Source organism: Schistocerca nitens, chromosome 1, assembly GCF_023898315.1.
Source record: "Schistocerca nitens isolate TAMUIC-IGC-003100 chromosome 1, iqSchNite1.1, whole genome shotgun sequence".
Lineage (NCBI taxonomy): Eukaryota > Metazoa > Arthropoda > Insecta > Orthoptera > Acrididae > Schistocerca > Schistocerca nitens.
The window spans coordinates 1,131,430,321-1,131,451,801 of NC_064614.1; the positions used below are offsets into that span (position 1 = coordinate 1,131,430,321).

General features: G+C 39.4%; 1 protein-coding gene across 1 annotated transcript in view; it reads right to left on the bottom strand.

Moving 5' to 3' along the window:
* Positions 1 to 13,508: 13,508 nt before the first annotated feature.
* Positions 13,509 to 21,481, bottom strand: part of LOC126199401 (intersectin-1-like) — a 305,182-nt gene continuing 297,209 nt past the window's right edge. The window contains 2 exon segments of the mRNA XM_049936323.1: positions 13,509 to 14,701; positions 14,796 to 14,969. Coding sequence (XP_049792280.1) covers positions 14,547 to 14,701; positions 14,796 to 14,969 — 329 coding nt within the window. The 3' untranslated portion in view covers positions 13,509 to 14,546.

Below are 21,481 nucleotides of genomic sequence, written 5' to 3' on the forward strand. Positions count from 1 at the left end.
ACTGACATGTTGATCATACATCTCTGTGGTACTGCTTTGTAGGCTGCAGTCACTAGCTGGAACAGACACAAGGCCTTGTCTGTGAATGGTATTTAATAATTTTTTTTTCTAAGTTGCTTATGTATCAGAGGAGGCAGTGTTCTGATGCTTACTGTGGTGGTGTATGATGATAAGAGAAGGGACAAGATGAATCCTGGTGCCAGCATATAACAAACTTCTCGTCAACAGTGACTTGTACCTTGGCTTCTTGAGACAATGCAGAGAAGTTTGGAATTTAATGCATGACATCGATGCAAAGTCCGATTATCAGGAACTTTATGCCACCACAGCTCCTCTCCTTGCTGGCCAAACATTGGCAGTGAAAATTTCATTCAGCAGCAGGATTTGAGCCAGCTTATCTCAGAGTTGAACACTGTCACACGGGCATGCCTTGGGTACGGTTGCGGGTATGCTGTTTTATGCAAGCTCCATTTGTCATTTATGTATCTATCACAGAGAATTTCTCCATTCAGTTTGTAAGGCTGCTCTCTAAGTAATTTCATGATTCAGATTTCCTTTACTTGTCACTATTAGTCTGAGCTATATAAAGAACTCTTTAAGCTCTTGCAATTCAGTAGAACTGTTTCACTTTCCTCCCTACGCAGACATAAATATTCTGTTCCCATTTTGACTGTTTTAAGTGTGAATTCCTTCAGTGCTCACTTCCAACTCTGCTATCCTTACTGGTGCCGCACAAAACAATATTGTGTGCAAACAGTGTGCACAATGAGATTTGGTCTCTTTATTCCCTACGACACGATGTCCACATTGAATGGCCTGCATGAAGACTCCTGATGCAAGTCAATTTGAACTGGTATTTGTTCTGTCAAACTTACAAAGCTTCTTACTCACGTTCTTGCATTTGCATATGTGTGGCACTAGTTTATTTCTCATACAGTGCACCTTTCCTATCGTGGCACACTGTCATTTTTTTCCCCCTAATTCTTTGATTACTGTGTGGTTTGTTGAGTCATATACCAGATCTGTTGTTACTTTACCTGGTGTAAAGCCAGTCTGTTGCTCTGCTATTGATGTTTTGTCTCTGAGCCATTTGCCAAGAGCTTGTCCAAAGCTTTTATGGCATGTGACAGAAGTTTAATTTCTCTCTGGTTAGCAGAATCACATATGTTACTTTCAAATGAGCACAAGTGTATTGTTTCTCCATTCATATGAACTCATCTATTTTATTGAGTAGCATGATAAATCTGTTCCTGTCACTTCTTTAAGAAAGAAAGTCTTCATTGCTCAAAAATGTACCGTAAGAGTAATGTGTGTTCCTCACCCATGATCATCTTGTAGAGATCTGTTTAATGAGTTGGGCACTCTGATTACTGCTTCACAGTATACTTATTCCTTTGTGAAATTTTTTCTAAATAATCCACTGCAGTTCAGAAGGAACAATGATGTACATAATTACAATACCAAAAGGAAATATGACTCTTGTTACTCCACATGAAGGTTGTCTTGAGCACAAAAAGGTGTGCACAACGCTGCAACTAAAATTTCTGAGAACTTATCCAGTGATATAAAATGTCTGACAGAAAGCAAAGTAAAATTTGAAAACTAATTAAAAAAGTTTCTCCGTGGCAACTCCTATTCTCTAGAAGAATTTCTATTATTGTAATATATAACAGGTGGTGCATAGGAATTTGTAACACCCTTATAAATTTTCAGTGGTGCTGAGCCAGTCATAGAGTATTTTTTGAAGGAACACATCACCATTTGATCATATATTTCCTGTGTACAGTCTAGATTTTGGCTTTCATGCCATTATCAAATACAATGATCTTAGACAGTTAATATATTTTGCTGTCTACTGTGCAGGATGACATATTATTTCATGTCATTATCGAGTACAGTGTTTTAGACAATTTACATCATTTTGCTGTGTAATGTCCAGGATGAGCTGTTGAACTGTGTGTATGTCACAGAGCACAGTAAATAGCAAAATGACATTACTGGTCTAAGAACACTATAGTCAATAATGGAAAGTCCAGGATGGAATGTGACAATATTGTGAAACTCGATAATGGCGTGAAATAATGTCATCCTGTACAGAACACAGCAAAATATGTTAGGCCTAAATGATCTGAGACCATTGTACTCAGTAATCCAGACTGGCTAAAGCACATTGAGTTAAGCCTCTTTACCAGAAGAGTGATAAAGATATACTGTCAAACAATCGACCAGTTTCACTTTTGCCAGCTTTTTCAAAAATTTGGGAAGGTTGTGTTCAGCTGTCTTCTTCAGCATCTGACTGCAAATAATCACAGTTTGGTGTCCTTAAGGGTCCTGATGGAGAGAGGACTATTTATGCATACACTGAGAATGTACTTATTTGATTTAATAACAAATTAGAGGCTACTGGTGTTTTTTGTGAGCTGTCAAAAGCCTTTGACTGTCTGAATCACAGAATTATCTTAAGTAAATTAGAACACTATGGCGAGAATGTCATGAATGCCTGTGTAGTAGGCAATGAGTCTTCATCTGGGGAGAATTAATTATGTGTGATGGTGCTCAAAGTTCCATATTTGGTCTGTTGCTTTTTCTAATGTACATTAATGATCTCTTGTGTGTTACATTGGCAGCTGCTAAGTTTGTTTCATTTGCAGATGATACAAACATTGCAATAAACAGCAAGTCAAGTACAGATTTAGAAATAGCTACTAATCGAATTTTCACTGACTAATTCACTGCCATTAAACATTGAAAAGACCAACTATGTGCAGTTCAGAACCTGTAAGATTTCCTTCCAGAATGTGTATAACTTATGAAGACATGCAGATTGAAGAGGCTGACAGTGTTAAATTTCTGGGATTACAACACAATAATAAATTCAGTTGGGCAGGCCATATTACAGAACTGATGGAGCACCTAAACAAGTCTGTATTTGCAGTGAAAATGATGTTAGATGAAGGAGACAAAAAAATATAAAAACACATGCATACTTACATTCTGTTATGTCATAAGGGATCATATTCTGGGGTAACTCGTCAAGCCAAGCAAAAGTTTTTAAGAGTGCAAAAGTGTACAATATGCCTCATTTGTGGCGTAAATTCAAGAACATCATGTTCAAGGAACTTAGTATTCGAACTACTGCTTCTCAGTATATTTATGTCTTAATAAAATTTATTGTAGTTAATGTGTGTGTATTTCCAACCAATAGCTCAATATACAGTATCAATTCTAGGAATAAGAACATTCTACATAAAGACCTAATATCACTTACCTTGGTAAAAAGGGGTCCAATATTTAGGAACACACATTTTCAATAAATTACCAGCAACCATTAAAAACTTGGTTTCAGATAATGCACAGTTTAAATAGAGCTTGAAAGATTTTTTAATAGGCAACTCATTCTGCTCTATAGATGAATATCTTAACAAGAAGTGTTAGACCAGTTTCAGTAAAAATGTCTGTTAGATTTCAGTTTTGACAGCTCTTGGACTCAACAGTCAAGATTAGATATTTTGTGTTTGATAAATTTATTTAAAGTACATAACTAGCAGTACTGTAATGTGTTCACATATTTTGACAATCTCCTAACAAATGATCAGGTAAGTGAGTATTACATTGAAATGTTTTATGTTTTTTTTATGTTATACTTTCTGACTTGTTCCATACCCACAAAATCATCTCATTTTTGGGTCTATGGAATGGAAACTGAATTGACTAATCTAATAGCGTGAAAGCCAAAATCTAGATTGTACATAGGAAATATACAGTTAATGACTCATTCCACATAATTAAGATTTATCATGCAAATGATCCATGGAAGTTGACACTAACATACACCAAAAACCCTTCCAAGTTCCTAAAGTGACATCAACTGGTCTAGTTGTCTTTCCATTTCTGTTTTTCTTCAGGGTTGTAAACACTTTTTTGCTGGCGTACATCTCATGTCATGTTCCGGCAGGGCTCTCTCTTCCTTTCTTAAGAGAAGATGCTGAGGCTTGTCATTCAGAACCTTTCCATCATACCGTAATCTTATTCTCTTGTTTGAGTATGAATCCAACTTCATTCTTTTCTTGTATAATGGGTATGAAATCCTTAGTCATTTTGTCTGTGGCCTTAGCTACTCTAAAAAGGTTTCTTGTACACGCTTGTTTCCAGTTTTTCATAGACATTATTCCATGTAGCTGCCTTTGTGTTTCTAACTGACCTTTTTATGTATTATTTGCCATCTTATGTAGTTGTCGTCATCAGCTGCTCTGATTTCATCCCAACTCTTCTTGGTACCAGGCTTAATTTGGGATCCACAGACCACTAAACTTAGCCTGTGGTACAGCCCCCACCAGATGAAATTTTGTCATAAATAACACAAAAAAATTGCATTTTAGAGCAGTTATCGAATTAGATGCCGTTAATAAAGAATTTATGACTATTTATGTGATTATATCTCATACTATTTTTTAAAACCCAGTATTAATTAGACGCCTATAACTCAGGATTTATGAGTGTTTATTTACAACAACATAAGTAATCAATTATTGATGCTGTAATGTAAATGGTTATAATAGAGGGAAACACTCCACGTAGGAAAAATATGTCTGCTTGTGTCTGTATATGTGTGGATGGATATGTGTGTGTGTGCGCGAGTGTATACCCGTCCTTTTTTCCCCCTAAGGTAAGTCTTTCCGCTCCCGGGATTGGAATGACTCCTTACCCTCTCCCTTAAAACCCACATCCTTTCGTCTTTCCCTCTCCTTCCCTCTTTCCTGATGAGGCAACAGTTTGTTGCGAAAGCTTGAATTTTGTGTGTATGTTTGTGTTTGTTTGTGTGTCTGTCGACCTGCCAGCACTTTCATTTGGTAAGTCACATCATAGCTGTAATGTAAATGGATAGATAAAAAAATCTACTCATCAAGCGGTGGCAGTGGAACATATAAACAAGAGGATTTAACCTTTACAAGCTTTCGGAGCCAGTGGCTTCTTCTTCTTCTGGCAGAAGAGCTGAAGGGGAAGGAAGAGGGGTGAAGGAAAGTCACTCAGAACCCCGAGTCAGGGGAGACTTATTGGACAGGATGAGAAGGAAAGACTGATTGTTGGGGACAGCACCAGACAAGATTTGAAAAGCTGGCTCTGAAAAGCTTATTACAGTTAAATCCTTTCGTGTGTGTGTGTCCCCTGACACACTTGGTGAGTAGATTTTTTTTACCTATCCATGGACTATTTATTTAATGATATCTCACATGATTTTTTTTAAACACAGTATTAAAGACAAACAATAACACATGTAATTTACAAACAGCCATCTAAATTTTTAATATAATCAATTTGTTGTTTATTGCCATCAGGAAATTATCAAGAGTACCATAACAGACCCTTTTGAGACATTCTGTAACTGTGACGAACAGTTTGCCAGGCTGTTTCATGCTCACAATTTGGAGATGGAGCCTTACCCCATCTGTGAAGAGAGTCCATGTTTCTGCCATGATTGGTGCATTGTTTGTTAAACATTGTCCATGTTCTATAGTGTAATTAGAGAGATAAAGAAATCCACTCACCAAGCGGCGGCAGAATAAAATGCGCACACACACACACACACACAAAGGTTTAACTTATGCAAGCTTTTGGAGCCAGTTGCTCCTCCTCCTGGCAGAAGAGTAGAAGGGGAAGGAAGAGGGGTCAAGGAAAAGGACTGGAGAGGTCTAGGAAAAGGGGTACAGTTCAAAAAAGTCACCCAGAGCTGCAGGTCAGGGGAGACGTACCGGACGGATGAGAAGGAAAGATTGATTGATGGGACTGCACCAGATGAGATTTGAAAATGTAAGAGCATAAAGGTGGAAGACAGGGTAATATGCATGACAGAATTACTGCTAAAACATCATGCACTGGTTAATAAGAGTGAAAAGCCAAGAGGATTGTATGTAACAGAAGTGGGAAGGGGGATGGCAAAAAATAGACAGGTCAGAAAATGAAAGATGTAGAAACTAAAATAAAGTGAAGAAAGGAATAGTTACTGTGAAGAAGTGCCGAGATGGAAAGAATTAACATAAAGTAAGACCAGGTTGGTGGCAAGAACCAGGGACATGTTGTACCACTATTTCCCACCTGCAGAGTTCTGAGAAACTGGTGTCTCGGGGAAGAATTCTGATGGTGCGTGTGGTGAAACAGGAAGGTCACGACTGTCATGTTGTAGAATATCGTCTGCAACAGGATATTGTGTGCTGCCGATATACACCCTCTGGCTATGCCCATTCACCCTAACTGATAACTAGGTGGTAGTCATGCTGATGTAAAACGCTGAACAGTGTTTACGTAACAGATGATGTATGACGTGTCGTTTCATAGGTGGATCTCCCTTTGATAGTATATGTTTTGGCTGTTTCAGGGCTGGTATAGGTGGTGGTAGGAGGGTGTATAGGGCAAGTCTTGCAGTGGGGATGATTACAGGGGTAGGAGCCATAGAGTAGAAAAATGGCTGCAGAAGGTGCATAGGGTCTGACAAGGATATTGCATTGATTGGAAGGGCAACAAAAAGCTAATGTAGCTGTGGTGGGCAAAATCTCAGACAGAATGGATCTCATTTCAGGACACAATTTTAGGAAGTCATGGCCTTGTCGAAGTATGATTAATACATTCAAGACCAAGATAATACTGACAAGTGATATGCTCTAAAGTTGTTTTTTGGAGGGACCAGCATCAGCAGTACCAGGACCGGATGTGATTGGCTAAGAAATCTGGTTTTGAACAAGGCTGGTGGGTTAATTATGCCCAGTGAAGGCTGAGGTGAGAATGGTGGTGTATTGCTGTAAAGACTACATCTAAAGAAATACATTTGCCTCGAATCCCAAGGTTATATGGGAGGGAATGTTTGACATGGGAAGGATGGCAACTGTACAAATGTAAGTACTGTTCGTTGTTAGTAGATTTAATGTAAACAGAAATGTGTAGCTGGCTTTCGGTGAGGATGAGATCAACATCAAGAAAAGTGGCATGTGATTCAGTATGAAATTTATTTGGGAGAAGGTATTAAGAGATTCCAGGAATTTTAACAGGTCAACCTGACCAAGAGTCCATATGGCAAAGATACTGTCAATGTATCTGAACAAGACCAGGGGCTGAAGGCTTTTCTGGATCCCAGGAAAGCCCCTCCAAGTGCCCCATGAAAAGGTTGGCATAGGCAGGAGCCATCCTGGTTGCCATAGCCATACCTCGGATCTGATTGTATGTCTGCCCCTCAAAGGTGGAGGAGGTGTTGTTGGTAAGTATAAAATTGATTAATGTAAGCAGGAAGGATGTCATATGTTTGGAATCAGATGGGTGCTGACTGAGGAAATGTTCAGCAGCAGACAGACCATATACGTGGGAGATGTCGATATAGAGGGAGAGGGCATCAATGGTGACAAGCAAGGTGTGTGGTGGGAATGGGATGGACACAATGTATGAAACGTTTGCTATTTTAACGTAGGACGGAAGTCTTTGTACAAAAGGTTGCTAGTGTTGAGCAACTAGGGCAAATAAACATTTGGTGGGTGCTTCCAAGCCAGCAACTGTAGGATGTCCAGAATGATTGGGTTTGTGGATATTAGGAAGGAGGTACAAGTTGGGAGTGCATGGTTTGTATGGGGTAAGAAGTTCTATGGACTACGGAGTATGTCCTTGTGAGGGGCGTGAGGTTTTTAGGAGGGACTGCAGGTCAGTTTGAATCAGAGGGATGGGACCTTGATGGCGGATGCTGTTTGTAAAGGTGTTAGACAGCTTGTACGGGCCTTACTACCATACTCCTGTCAGCCAAGTACCACAGTGGTAGATCCTTTGTCTGCTGGGAGGATCAGCTTTTAGGGGATGTAGAGTTCTGCAGAGGACAGGTTAGAAAGGGTTGTGAAGCAATGCTGGGTGTCAGGAATTCTTGGAACGCTTGTAAGGAATGACTTTGAAGTAGTGGTGACAGGTCAAGTTGGAATTGTGGTCGGAACTGTTCAAGGCAAGGTTCAATGTCAGATTTGCTGTTGGAAAGGTTTTGGAATTGGGTTGCAAAATGATATTTCCAGTTGACATTAGCGTGTAAAGGAAAGTACATCCTTCATCAAAGCAGCATCATTAAATGCAGGTTTACAGCTGAAAGTGTGACCCTTGGATAATACAGACAATTCATGAGGGGAGAGTGTCTTAGACAAGAGATTGAGAACACTGTACCATTGTGAGTTGTTATTGGTCTTGGAGGCAATGGTGACAGCTGTGAGATATTGAGATTGGCGAAGCTCGGTTTGTGGGAGAGGAGTGGTGGTTGATGGTGTGGCTGTCTGGGGAGATGCAGAGGGACAGGAAGGGAAACACCACTGTTGAGGTAGTTTAGGAGAAGGTGGGATAGCTTTTTCTAGGTGAAGTCTGACATGTTGCAGTCTGAAGTTGGCTTGGTGGATGATACCATCCGAGGAAACATGAGGGGTAAATAACTGCAGGATTTTGTAGGAGGAGAGAAGTCTGGTGGAGTAGAAATTGACAGATGATGATGATGTGTGGTTTGTGGGGCACTCAACGACGCGGTTATCAGTGCCCGTACAAAGTTCCAATCTTTACACAGTCCAATCTCGCCACATTGTGGAATGATGAGGAAAACACAAACACCCAGTTCCCAGGCAGAGAAAATCCCCAACCCAACAAAGAATCAAACCTGGGATGCCATGATCCAGAGGCGGCAATGCTAGCCACTAAACCACAAGCTGCAGACAATTGACAGATGAGGCATATAGGTCACAGATTAGACAGGTAAGTGCAAGAGATTGCTGTGCTTGGAACTGTAGAAGAGCCTGGTGTAGAATAGGTTTACAAAGAGAAATAGGTTTTCAGTGTTAGGCCTTTGGGAGTAACTCCAAGGGACAAGCAGGTTTCAAGAAGCAGAATGTGGGACCTTAGTTTTGATAGTGAAAAATCATGTTTTCGAAAGAATGGGTGTAATATGGGATGGGATTCATCATGGCATTTTGGAGCGTTATAAATGGTGGGATTGGCAAAAAGAGCAAGTTACAGCAGAAATGCTCTGAAAAATGACGCACAGAGCCTGGCAGCATATTATCCTTTGCCATGAGAATGACAGTGCACAGACTGATCCTTTGGACAAATAATGTTTCATATCGTAATAAAACTCTAACCTCATGTTATTTATTTAGGTTCACAGGTTTATGTTAGTTATTAGAGGGGCAACGGGAATTTGTGGTCTCCCTGCACATTGTAGGTATAGTTTAAATAAGTTACTATGCAAGGCAATAACAAAAGTTCAGTTTGAGCAAGTGTAGGTACAAGCTACTGAATTGTTGTTGCCTGCCCATCATCTACTAGAGTAGATAGTTTCGTATACAGCTGTCCTTCTGCTGGAGTGTTGACTTTGGACTGTCTGATGATGATCAGAATTGTGACATTGGTTCATTACATGACAGCTGAAATAGGATGGTTTATAGGAAAGACCATCATCAGAAACTAGAAAACCTCTGCAAAGATAGCCAAAACATCAGTTTTATTTTATAGTTGTTTTTAATATCACAAAATGATGTGGCTTATCACTCAAAAGGATTTTATTTGAGTTTACATTGGCTGTGGAGTCCTATATACTTAAATTCTTTACAATACTGTTATGTGTTGTCCCATCGGGATAGCCAAGCATGTTAACATGCTACTTCTGGAATCCAAGGAGGCAAGCCTGCCCCAAATTCAATCTGCCTCATGAATTAATGACAACGGTAGGTGAGCCAGCTAGCGTGGATGTCACTTTTAGGAAGTTTCCCACATCCATCTAGGTAAATGCTAGGCTGGTACCCAGCTCCTACTCAGAGACCTGGTACCCAAACATTTAGAAAATATTCTCATACTTGAACATGTGATTTATTCTGTATGCCTACAGATGAGGTACACAAATTCCATCCTAAGTGAGGATAGTGGCATTTGGAAGGGCTTCCAGTCTCCAACTGTCACTAACATTGCCGAAGCCCATAAAAAATCCTGTCCCCATAGATAGGCTTATCAATTTCTATGGGTCCAATGCAGGACATATTTCTGATGTACGTAAACTTCTTAACAGCTGACTGAAAAATTAAACTTTACTTATTTCATTGTATTTTTCACTAGACATGGCTTTCTTCAGAAATGGTATGTGCACAATTTGGGCTGAACAACCTGTTCCTAAAACAGGCCTGTCTAAATCAGTTTGAATTCTTTTGAACACGTTTTCACTCTCCTTTCCCTTCACACCTCCAAAATCACTGTTAGTGTTTTCAGCAGTACAATAAACAAACTTTACTTAGAGTTCGTATTTTTTTCACACACTGCAAAAGATACTGAGTCAGAATTGGAGCAATTTCATCTGTCATTTCATCTAAATTTAAAAATTTAACTTGAATTCTCTCCTCCAGACTCACACACCATACAACAATTGAAACAAGTGAAGAAATTCTCTTCTGTCTGAACTATCCAATGTTACTGCTGCAGAATTAATGTTTTCCAAAGAACACAGCCACTTGAAGGGCAGTGCAGCTGGAACACAGTTCCCAGCCCAGATATCTCGGGGTCACTCTTGACTGTACATTGACTTTCAAGCAGCACTGTCTGAATGTAAAACAAAAAGTACCTGCAACATACAACATATTGCCCAAAATTATGGTAATGTCAGCAGCAAAACCAGTTAAAACTACAGCTTTATTTTTGTGTTATGCTGCAGGTGAATATGCTAGCCCTGTTTGGTATCATTCTGCCTGTACTAAACAAGTGGATATTGCTCTTAATGAGTCATGTAAACTAAGTAATAGATGTATTGAAACATACACTGAGGGATAAATCCTATTACTTAGTGTTGATAGCTGCATGCTGAGGAAGGCATAAGGTATCTACGTCCAATGAACACTCGTTATACGGTCACCATTCTCCTCCTTCATTATTGACATCCAGGAAAAACTGTACATCAGACTTGTTGCCAACTATCTGTGTGGAAGATGAGGTCTGAACACCACAGCATGACACTTTCAGAGCTGGTTTCACTGAAGAATGGTCCATGTGGAAACTCCAAAAAGGCTGAGAACAATCTGTAGCAATGGAGTCATCCTACCCACCCACCCACCCCAATCATCAATCCTTTGTGACTGTGCCCTTCAGCAGACTACGCAGTGCTTTTACACCAACATAGAATATGTCCTCAGGGATGTGCTACTGTCTAGCAGGATTTATCTACATCTACATTTATACTCCGCAAGCCACCCAACGGTGTGTGGCGGAGGGCACTTTACATGCCACTGTCATTACCTCCCTTTCCCGTTCCAGTCACGTATGGTTCGCGGGAAGAACGACTGTCTGAAAGCCTCCGTGCGTGCTCTAATCTCTCTAATTTTACATTCGTGATCTCCTCGGGAGCTATAAGTAGGGGGAAGCAATATATTCGATACCTCATCCAGAAACGCACCCTCTCGAAACCTGGCAAGCAAGCTACACCGCGATGCAGAGCGCCTCTCTTGCAGAGTCTGCCACTTGAGTTTATTAAACATCTCCGTAACCCCATCATGGTTACCAAATAACCCTGTGACGAAACGCGCCGCTCTTCTTTGGATTTGCTCTATCTCCTCCGTCAACCCGATCTGGTACGGATCCCACACTGATGAGCAATACTCAAGTATAGGTCGAACGAGTGTTTTTTAAGCCACCTCCTTTGTTGATGGACTACATTTTCTAAGCACTCTCCCAATGAATCTCAACCTGGTACCCGCCTTACCAACAATTAATTTTATATGATCATTCCACTTCAAATCGTTCCGCACGCATACTCCCAGATATTTTACAGAAGTAACTGCTACCAGTGTTTGTTCCGCTATCATATAATCATACAATAAAGGATCCTTCTTTCTATGTATTCGCAATACATTACATTTGTCTGTGTTAAGGGACAGTTGCCACTCCCTGCACCAAGTGCCTATCCGCTGCAGATCTTCCTGCATTTCGCTACAATTTTCTAATGCTGCAACTTCTCTGTATACTACAGCATCATCCGCGAAAAGCCGCATGGAACTTCCGACACTATCTACTAGGTCATTTATATATATTGTGAAAAGCAATGGTCCCATAACACTCCCCTGTGGCACGCCAGAGGTTACTTTAACGTCTGTAGACGTCTCTCCATTGATAACAACATGCTGTGTTCTGTTTGCTAAAAACTCTTCAATCCAGCCACACAGCTGGTCTGATATTCCGTAGGCTCTTACTTTGTTTATCAGGCGACAGAGTGGAACTGTATCGAATGCCTTCCGGAAGTCAAGAAAAATAGCATCTACCTGGGAGTCTACCTTATGCCAAGTGAATGAGGATAAAAGTCTGCTGCAGTGTGCCTCACCTGGTAGCATTGGCATAAACTTGTTAAGTGGTAAGGGCTAGATGTGCATGCCATGAACTGTGCACATTTTTTATCAAATCTGTATGTATTTGGCCTGTAACACATTTAAGCCATGCCAGTTGCAAATGCGCAAAAAGCTTCCTAAAACTTGCACAACTGCAGGTGTGCTCACAACCCTGATGCCAAGTTTTACAAAGTTCAGAGTAGCAATGTAGCATATCACAGTACATTTAGTGCCATGTAGTGCAGATTACGGCATCTACATTACGATTAACAGCATTCAAAGAAAAATAACAAAAAATTTGTAAGATGTCAAAACTTAGTGTGTTCATGTGCTTTTACACAGCAGCTGTCACTGCATATGACAGTCAGACTTCATGTTAATGACCCAGAATTGTTAATGTCTCCTTTATGTTACACTACTGGTCATTAAAATTGCTACACCATGAAGATGACGTGCTACAGACGTGAAATTTAACCGACAGGAAGAAGATGCTGTGATATGCAAATGATTAACCTTTCATAGCATTCACACGAGGTTGGCACTGGTGGCAACACCTACAATGTGTTGACATGAGGAAAGTTTCCAACCGATTTCTCATACACAAACAGCAGTTGACTGGCATTCAAGCTCTGTTTGACTCAATGCCCAGGCATATCAAGCCCGTTATTATGGCCAGAGGTGGTTGTTCTGGGTAGTGATTTCTCCAGATCTATGCACGCAAATTGCGTGAAAATGTAATCACATATCAGTTCTAGTATAATTTATTTGTCCAATGAATACCCGTTTATCATCTGCATTTCTTCTTGGTGTAGCAGTTTTGACGGCCAGTAGTGTACATGAAATTAATATTCTGTCATACTACGTATGCCACTTACCTCCTCCCTAAAATAATGGAAACTTGTTTCAAGTCAGTTAGGGCACACATGTGCATATTTTTTCCTTAAGAAACAGAAAAATCTCTGAATCAGTGTAACAATGTAGCATAATTCTGGTAATATGTATGCATGACCTAACTGATGTTACAGCAGCTGACAAGTATGTTTTGACTGAAAGTGTTGGAATTTGCAAGTTTTGGTTACATCTGAGCAGTCAGAGATGCTATCAAAAGAAAACTGCTGTATCAATAAACAGAAATAATGGCAATGAAACATATTCTTTACATACAAAATTTATTTAATTTCCTCTGGAGTTTGTATATTTATCCGTACCTATAATATGAGGCACTGCATTCTCTTGCACACATTTGAAGCTATGCATCCATTTTAATTGATTGAATTTTTCATTTAGATTACACATTCAAGACAAAACATTCAGTGTGGAGTCACTTTCTTGATTAGAGTTCTTAAGTGAAGATTTAGAAATGACTCATCAAAATGCACTCATGGCCTGGGAAATGAAATGATTATTGCCAAAGAAAGTTCCAAATTGCTTCCATAGTTACTCTTCTGCTCTTTTAACTGTTCATCCACCAATTCCTGGTAATTTCTTCTCAGAACTAGATTCACCACAGTAAATTATATTATATTATATATATTCAATTTTAGCACCACAATTTTCTATACTATCAGATGAACAACAATGAGAGCCATAATTAAAAGTGTATCATAGAATTACAGTAACAAAAATAGTTACACACAGAAAATACAAATCTTCATCTCAGGTGTTTGAATGACTGTAGATGGTAAGTTGGGAATAAACTTCCTTCCTGCATTTACAAATTATTGGCATCAAAAAACTACATAATCCAAATCAGTCAATATTGTAGAAATAAAAATATTCAGTACAGATATCAGCCTTTATGTGAAGCTGCTTTCTATAATAAGATACTGTACAAACATGGTTGTGATAATATACAAAGGAATGTACTGGATGATTGACAATAAAATACTACTACTACTACTACTACTATTATTACTGCAATTGTTACTAATAATAATAATAATAATTACACTAACATTTAAAAAAAATTCAAAAACTGAAAGAAGTTACATGTAGAAGAGTCGTGCATAAATGAAGTCATGTTGTATATTTACAGTGGCAGTACATGACTGTTAGAAAAGACACTGAATAGAAATGTTCATAAATAATCTTCAGTTAAAATATTTTGATTTTTAACAGAATTAAACATGTTTAATTTGTACTACAGACAATTTAAAGCAGTGCCTTTGGACAAAGGGGCACTAATATAATCTATGTAATTCTACTAAAAAGAAATAAATCTAATTTAAGTAGAACACTCCCTGAGTCAACTTCATGAAGTTTTAAATTCTTTGAAATTGGCCCACGTGAATACTGGGTTTCCTGTAATATATCTGCAACTCGTACCTCAGTTCTTCCCAGGAATTCTGTGAGAAATGCACAAGAAAAAATAATCATTAATATAAGGTTTCCTTATTTTTAAATATGATGTACTTAACAGGTTTTGAAAATATCACTTACCATTGGGACAGAAATGACCACGATCAAATACTGTAACACAAAGGACATCCTCTTTTAGGTCCTTTACCAGGAATTGCATTGAAGCATTCCAACGAGGATTTGTTGTTGACGCTACTACAGGTGTGCGATGTTCTTGTGAGCCCATGCTGACTTCACAGAATGCTTCACACTTCCCTAAAATTGTGAGAACAAATAAAATAATCTTCCTAATATGGCTGAAAGAATATAGTATACTTGTTATCAATGTGTCTGAGAATTATCTGAACTTGCATATTGTGTCTGGGCAAAGCTGAATCAGGTGGCTCATGAGAAACTGTTTTAAACTAGGGAAAAGTAAGGCCATTCTGGAAAACAAAAATTTGCTTCAGCATATTATTTTTTGTTATACACTGTTACACAGTATTCAATTTGTCTACACAATGGAAAACTTCGAATATTTATACATGAAATTATATAATCAAGTTGCACTAAATTTCAGATTATGTTGCATTGAGAATTTTATTCTGTCACACAGAACTGTGCATTATGAACTTTTCAATGTCAGCTGTTTTAATAATACAAATTTCTGATCCTTGATGATAAACCTTTGTGTGAAATGTTACCCAAGAGTTCCCAGAGGTGTCTGGTACACACTAACCTATTACAAATTAATCTTAAGTGACTCCTTGAATATTTATAAGGGCTCAGTAATTCAATGGGCTGAAGCTCTTTTTGTGAGATGTTTGCAGATGTTGCACTTACTTTATAATGTGAATTTGTGGCGATAAGTGGGAGAGAACGAGATTTCTGTATAAATCTGTTTTTCTATTCTGTGGATACTGCAGCAAAAACTGCAAAAAACAGGAAAGGCTGTTAGTGTCAGCAAAGTTAGATTCCAGACATTCGTGGATGAGACAGGGACTAAAACTGTGACTAGTAAAGCAATAAGCAGAAAAGTTTAACTCTATTTTCAGATTCTCCTTTACAAAGAAAACCCAGGAGTACTGCCCTGATTTAACACTGCAGAGATGAGTGAAACAGATATTAGCTCAGTGCTATCAACAAACAGTTGAAATCAAAAGAACTGAGCAAAGCACCATATCTTGATGCAAAACCTATCAGATTCTATACCAGATTTGTGGCTGAGTTAGCTTCTCTTTTAACCAGAATGCACTGCAGATCCTTTGAACAAAAGAACTGTGCACACTGGTTGAAAGAAAGCATAGGTCACACCCATATGCAAGAAGTGTAATAGAAGTAATCCACAAAACTACAAGCCAGTATCCTAGACATCCGTTTGTTATGGAATCTTAGAATATATAAGGGGAATTCAAAAAGAAATGAGCCAGAGGCATAATTACAGAAACCAGTACCTATATGTTAGAAGTATTGACCCTGGCTGTTGAGACCCTTGACCCACAGTGGCACAAGGTGGTGAATGGCTGTCTCACAAAATTCCCAGGGCTGAGATGTTAACCAGTTCCGTATGTACAGCTGGATGTCCTCATCCAAGGTGAATAGTTTGCTGCTCAGAGAATTTTTAAGGGGACCAAAAATGGTGTAATCGCAGGCAGAGAGGTCCGAACTGTATGGAGGGTGGCCGAGAACCTCCCATTTGAATTTCTGCAGGATTGCCACGACTGTGTTGGATGTATGAGGCTTTGCATTGTCGTGGAGCAGAATAACCACTTGGGTGAGATTGCCTGGTTGTTCTGATTTGATCGCTTGGCGAAAGAAAGTCATGGTTTGTGAGTAATGCTGGGCATTCACTGTTATTCCGTGCTGCAGGAAGTGAATAAGAAGGGGGCCATCTTGGTCCTGCACTTGTGTGGATGGCCTTGGCTTGTTTTGGTGGTTGTGACCCTGGATGCTTCCACTGGAGACTTTGTTGTTCTTATTCTGGTTTGAAGTGATGACACCACGACTCATTTCCAGCTGCCACTAGTGCCATGAACACATTCCCTTCCCGAGCATAGTGCTACAGACAAGACAGCGGATCATTCAACATGCTTTCTGGTGTGGTTGAAGACTGTGGGGCACCCATTGGGCACACACTTTGCACATGTTCAGTCGTTCCTTCATGATGGTGTGAACACTTCCAACGCTCAATCCAACTACGGCAGCTATGGCTTTCACTGTCACTTGCTGGTCCTGTGTAATGAGTGCAGCCACCAGCTGGACGATGACATCGGTAATGTATTGTGGTGCTCCAGACCATGCATCATCGGCTAACGACACTCGTCCTCCCCTGAAGCACTTGTGCCACGCCTTGACCCTTGAAAGGGTCATTCAGTTGTCGCCATACACTTGTGACATTTGTCGATGAATGTTCATTCCTCCTACTCCTTCTGCTGTCAGAAAACAAACAACACCTCTTTGCTCATATTTTGATGCCTCCATGTCACTGTTTGCAATGTGGCTGGCAGTGGCAGCATTGGACGATTGATGCATGCTGCTGCTAGCTCTACGTAGTCAAGTGACAAGCACGTGTGCCATCTAGTGACGGGCTGTGAACTTCCACGCTCTGGTCGGAACCACACCTTGTTACACATGCCACAATATTACCGTCCTGTCACTGGTTTGCACATTCCAAACTCCGGCTCATTTCTTTTTGAACGCCCCTTATATTCTGAGCTCAAATATAATGAAGTTTCCCAAACAGCATGACCAAGCCAACCAGGTCAGATTCCAATAACACTGATCACGTGAAACTAGCTCTTGCTTTTCTCACATGACATCCTGAAATCTATAATCTGGACAGTATATGACCATATCTGTGAAAAGTCTGAGGTTACTGTTAACATTGTCTGCAAGGTTCTTAATGTACAACATGAGGAGCAATAGCCCTAATACACTTCCCTGGGACACAACTGAAGTTACCTGCTTGACAGGAGTCCAGTGTTTCAATCACGGTGACACCTTGTTAGGAGCAGTGTATGATTTTGAAACAGAGCAATATTCATATCAGTAAAGCCTTGATATATATAAAGGCACAGTAGCTTTCAAGAAGAACAGTACTGTTGACATTTTTCCGCCTCTAATACTTGCCCACTTTGGCTGTGTGGAAGTGTTTCATGCTCTTTGCAACAAAACTTAAGCTATAAGGCCAGAGACTGAAGTAGAATAATCATTTACAAATGCAATTAAAAAAAAAAGTGTTGCTGAATAAAATACATGTACGGTAAAATTCTTTAAAATGATAAATTTAGAAAATTTTAATGTTTTGCATATGAAATAGAAATGATAGTTTAATATGTTGCAATGGAGCAATGCCTTGGCAGAAAATAATACTATGCATGCCATGAAGAAAAATTATTAGTATCAAATTAATACTCTTGATCTTGTGTTTGCAGAAGTGTTAGTATCTATTTCTTTGTCTCAAAAATTGGGATCACCTAATTAACTGATAACTATGTATAAATAAAAAATAAGAGGCAGGTTGATATGATATGTCTTGAGGTATGGAGCAGAAGTAAAGTTGAGAATGAAGGAGGGGATAGTGTAGGGAGGAATAACTGTGGAGAGAGACCATAGTTTGAATACAATAAGCTGGTAAAAAGGATGTAGATCACAGAAGTTATGCAGATATGGAGGGACTAAGGTGGAGAGTTATATTAAAACAATCACTGGACTGACATTTATGACAGCATAACTGACCTAAATAAAATTCTGTATAAACATTCCCATCCATTACATTAAATCATTTACAGAGTACTGATCACTTGCACATGAACACCTTAAGAAAGCAAAGACTCCATCACTGCATATTTTAAGTTTCTGTGTCACGCAGAAATATGCTCATCTACAATGAAGGTTGGGGATGTAATTGGTGTTATACCTTGGCCTTATTTCCACCTATACTAATTACCTAAAATTACAGACCATACATGCTGTATGTGCATGGATGTGTGATAGAAAAAAGTTTTGTGAGGCAATGTAAGTACACATATAATATATTCTGAATGCTATTAAAAATTGAGAGAAAAAAAGACTTGCTGAGGAATAAATGCAGTTTACAAACAATATCTACTTCTTTCTACTAGTTTCTGCAGTCCTGACTTGCTAATCAGCATATCAGTTCAGTGTAGCTGCATGCATATTACAAAAAGGTAAAAGCTGATTTAGTGTTGTTAATAAAAGCAAACAGAGAGCAGCAAAACACAGTTAAATGAAAACAAGTAAATGATTACAGCATATTCACATAATCGTAATATGAATACAACCAACTGATGATTTATAGGTTTTATTTTGACACTGTATGTCAAACTATAACAAATTTTGACTTACTGGTGAAAAACGTGTACCGTGCATTAACATTTTGTCATAGTAACACAAAATAAGTTGCTAGCATGTATGCCATTGTCATATTAACATCTGTCTCTACATAGTAAACTATTGCAGTACATTTGCACATACATCTGTCACCACCCTATTGCCCCAATTTGACTGTACAGGTGTCTACACAGTTTTGGCTCCAAAGATCTTTAGCATGTACATCCTATTTTAAATGACTCCATATTAACTCACCAATGCACACTGATGTAAATTCATTGAGGTACATACAGTAAGAATTTAGCTTTATGCTAAAAATATGGTACAATATGGTATACCACTCTGAAAGGCAACACAAGCAACTAATTTTGTCATGTACCATATAGCAGAGATGCTGAGTCGCAGACAGGCTTAACAAAAAGACTACTAAACATACAAGCTTTTGGTCAGAAGACCTCCTTCTAAAATAGACAACACACACACATTCATGCAAACGCAGCTCACACACACACACACACACACACACACACACACACACACACACACACACACAACCACTGTCTCTGGCTGCTGGGCTAAGAGACAGTGGTCATGTGTTTGTGAGCTGCGTTCGTGTGGATGTTGTCTATTTCAGAAGAAGGCCTTTTGGCCGAAAGCTTACATGTTTAAGAGTCTTTTGTTGTATCTGTCTGCGACTCAATGTCTCCACTATATGGTGAGTAGTGCAATCTTCCTTTTTGTAATATTGTCATTACTCCATCCTGATGTTTAACTTTGTTATGTAATTGTTTGTTGATATGTTTAGGTTCTATACATAGTAAGATATTTTTGGTATATATGGGAAATGGTTTGCAAAAGCAACATACTGCATGTCAGGAACTACTCATCAGTATTCTGCACATCACTGGTTGTTGAATGTGGATTCTTACAATGAGTGGAATACATTTTGTTGCCTCTCAATGTAATGATGAACAGTCTTCCAATGAGGAACCGGGCCTCAGTCCTTTTTCAGTTTAATCAAATGCTAGCACGTTTCCAATCTTGTTTATGTGCCTGATTACAACTCAATGCCTCTACTATTTGGAAAGTTGTTTATCTTTGCCCCTAAATTAAATTTACACTCAAACAGGGCATCCATTGCCATAAGTACAGTCAGAAGATAGAAGGGATGATGTCAAAGGTGTAAACACCACTCGTCATTGTCACCTTTATGTATACTGGCGATGATCGACCAGCAGTACTTCTACTGACATGAGTGTGTGTGTTGATAGACATACATCAATTTCATCACTGAAAATCATGCAGCACCCATCTCCAATTCCCTTTTCCAATGTACTCTCATCTGACACTACTGAAGTTGATGTCGCCAATGTATTTTTGCCCAGAGTAAATGTGTATGTTACACAAGAAACAACCACATCCAGCAAGTGTTTGTTTATTATACGTATGTGGGACAAATGGCTTTGATTTTTTTAATGCCTCTTTGTCCTACTGCTAAGAGTAATCCTCACTTTTTTTCCTAGTTAGCCACTCATCACTGCATGTAGCTAGCACAAGTAGGGCATCTATGCTTATGGGTCCTCTTCTGTCACCCAGCAGATCCACAAACAATGTATTAGTGACACATGACCAATATAACTGCAGTTCTACAGAATGACCTGATAGCTTCCCTCAGATCCATTATTTGCCCTACTCAAAGTCATTTAATTGCATAGTAAAACGCTAGAAAATCCAGTATGGAATAAAAACAATATGGAAAGGGTAGGTTGCTATGTACCACATAGAGGGCGTATTCAGTGTCAGACAGGCACAATGAAAACAAAGAAAGACTGCTAGATAGTTGGAGCTATCAGACTAGTCCTTCCTCAGAAGTAGGAAGACACCACTAAGCCCAACTGTTACAGCATCCGAGGTGAGCAGCAATCTAATCTGGGGTGGCTAGTGGGATTAAAGAAGAGAGGTGGGGTGGGGAGGAGGAGGGATAGTGTGATAGAGGTGGAGGATTATGCCAGTGCTGCCCGTGGGAGGTGCAGTGATATGGTGGGGCAGGATAGTGGGCTGCTAGTTGCACCATGAGAAGGCTGCACTGGGCAGAGGCAGGGAAGGAGGGAGGAAGGCAAAAATCAGAGAAGAGAAGTAGAGAGGGTGAAAGGACCATTCAGCTGTGCTCGAGGGATAGAAGGTGTACATGGGGTTTGAGTGAGAGTAGGGAAGGGGATGCAGGTGGAGAAAGGGTCTAGTGAAGGTTGGGAATGGGAAAGGGGGAGGGGGGTTCATGGGAACAAAGAAAATGTTGCACAGTAAGTTCCCATCTGCACAGTTCAGTAAAGCTGTTGTTGGTTGGAAGGATTCAAATGGCACAGATTATGAAGCAGTCATTGGTTGGCTGACTAGTTGATTTGGGGGAAGGAGACCAAACAATGAGGTCATCGGTC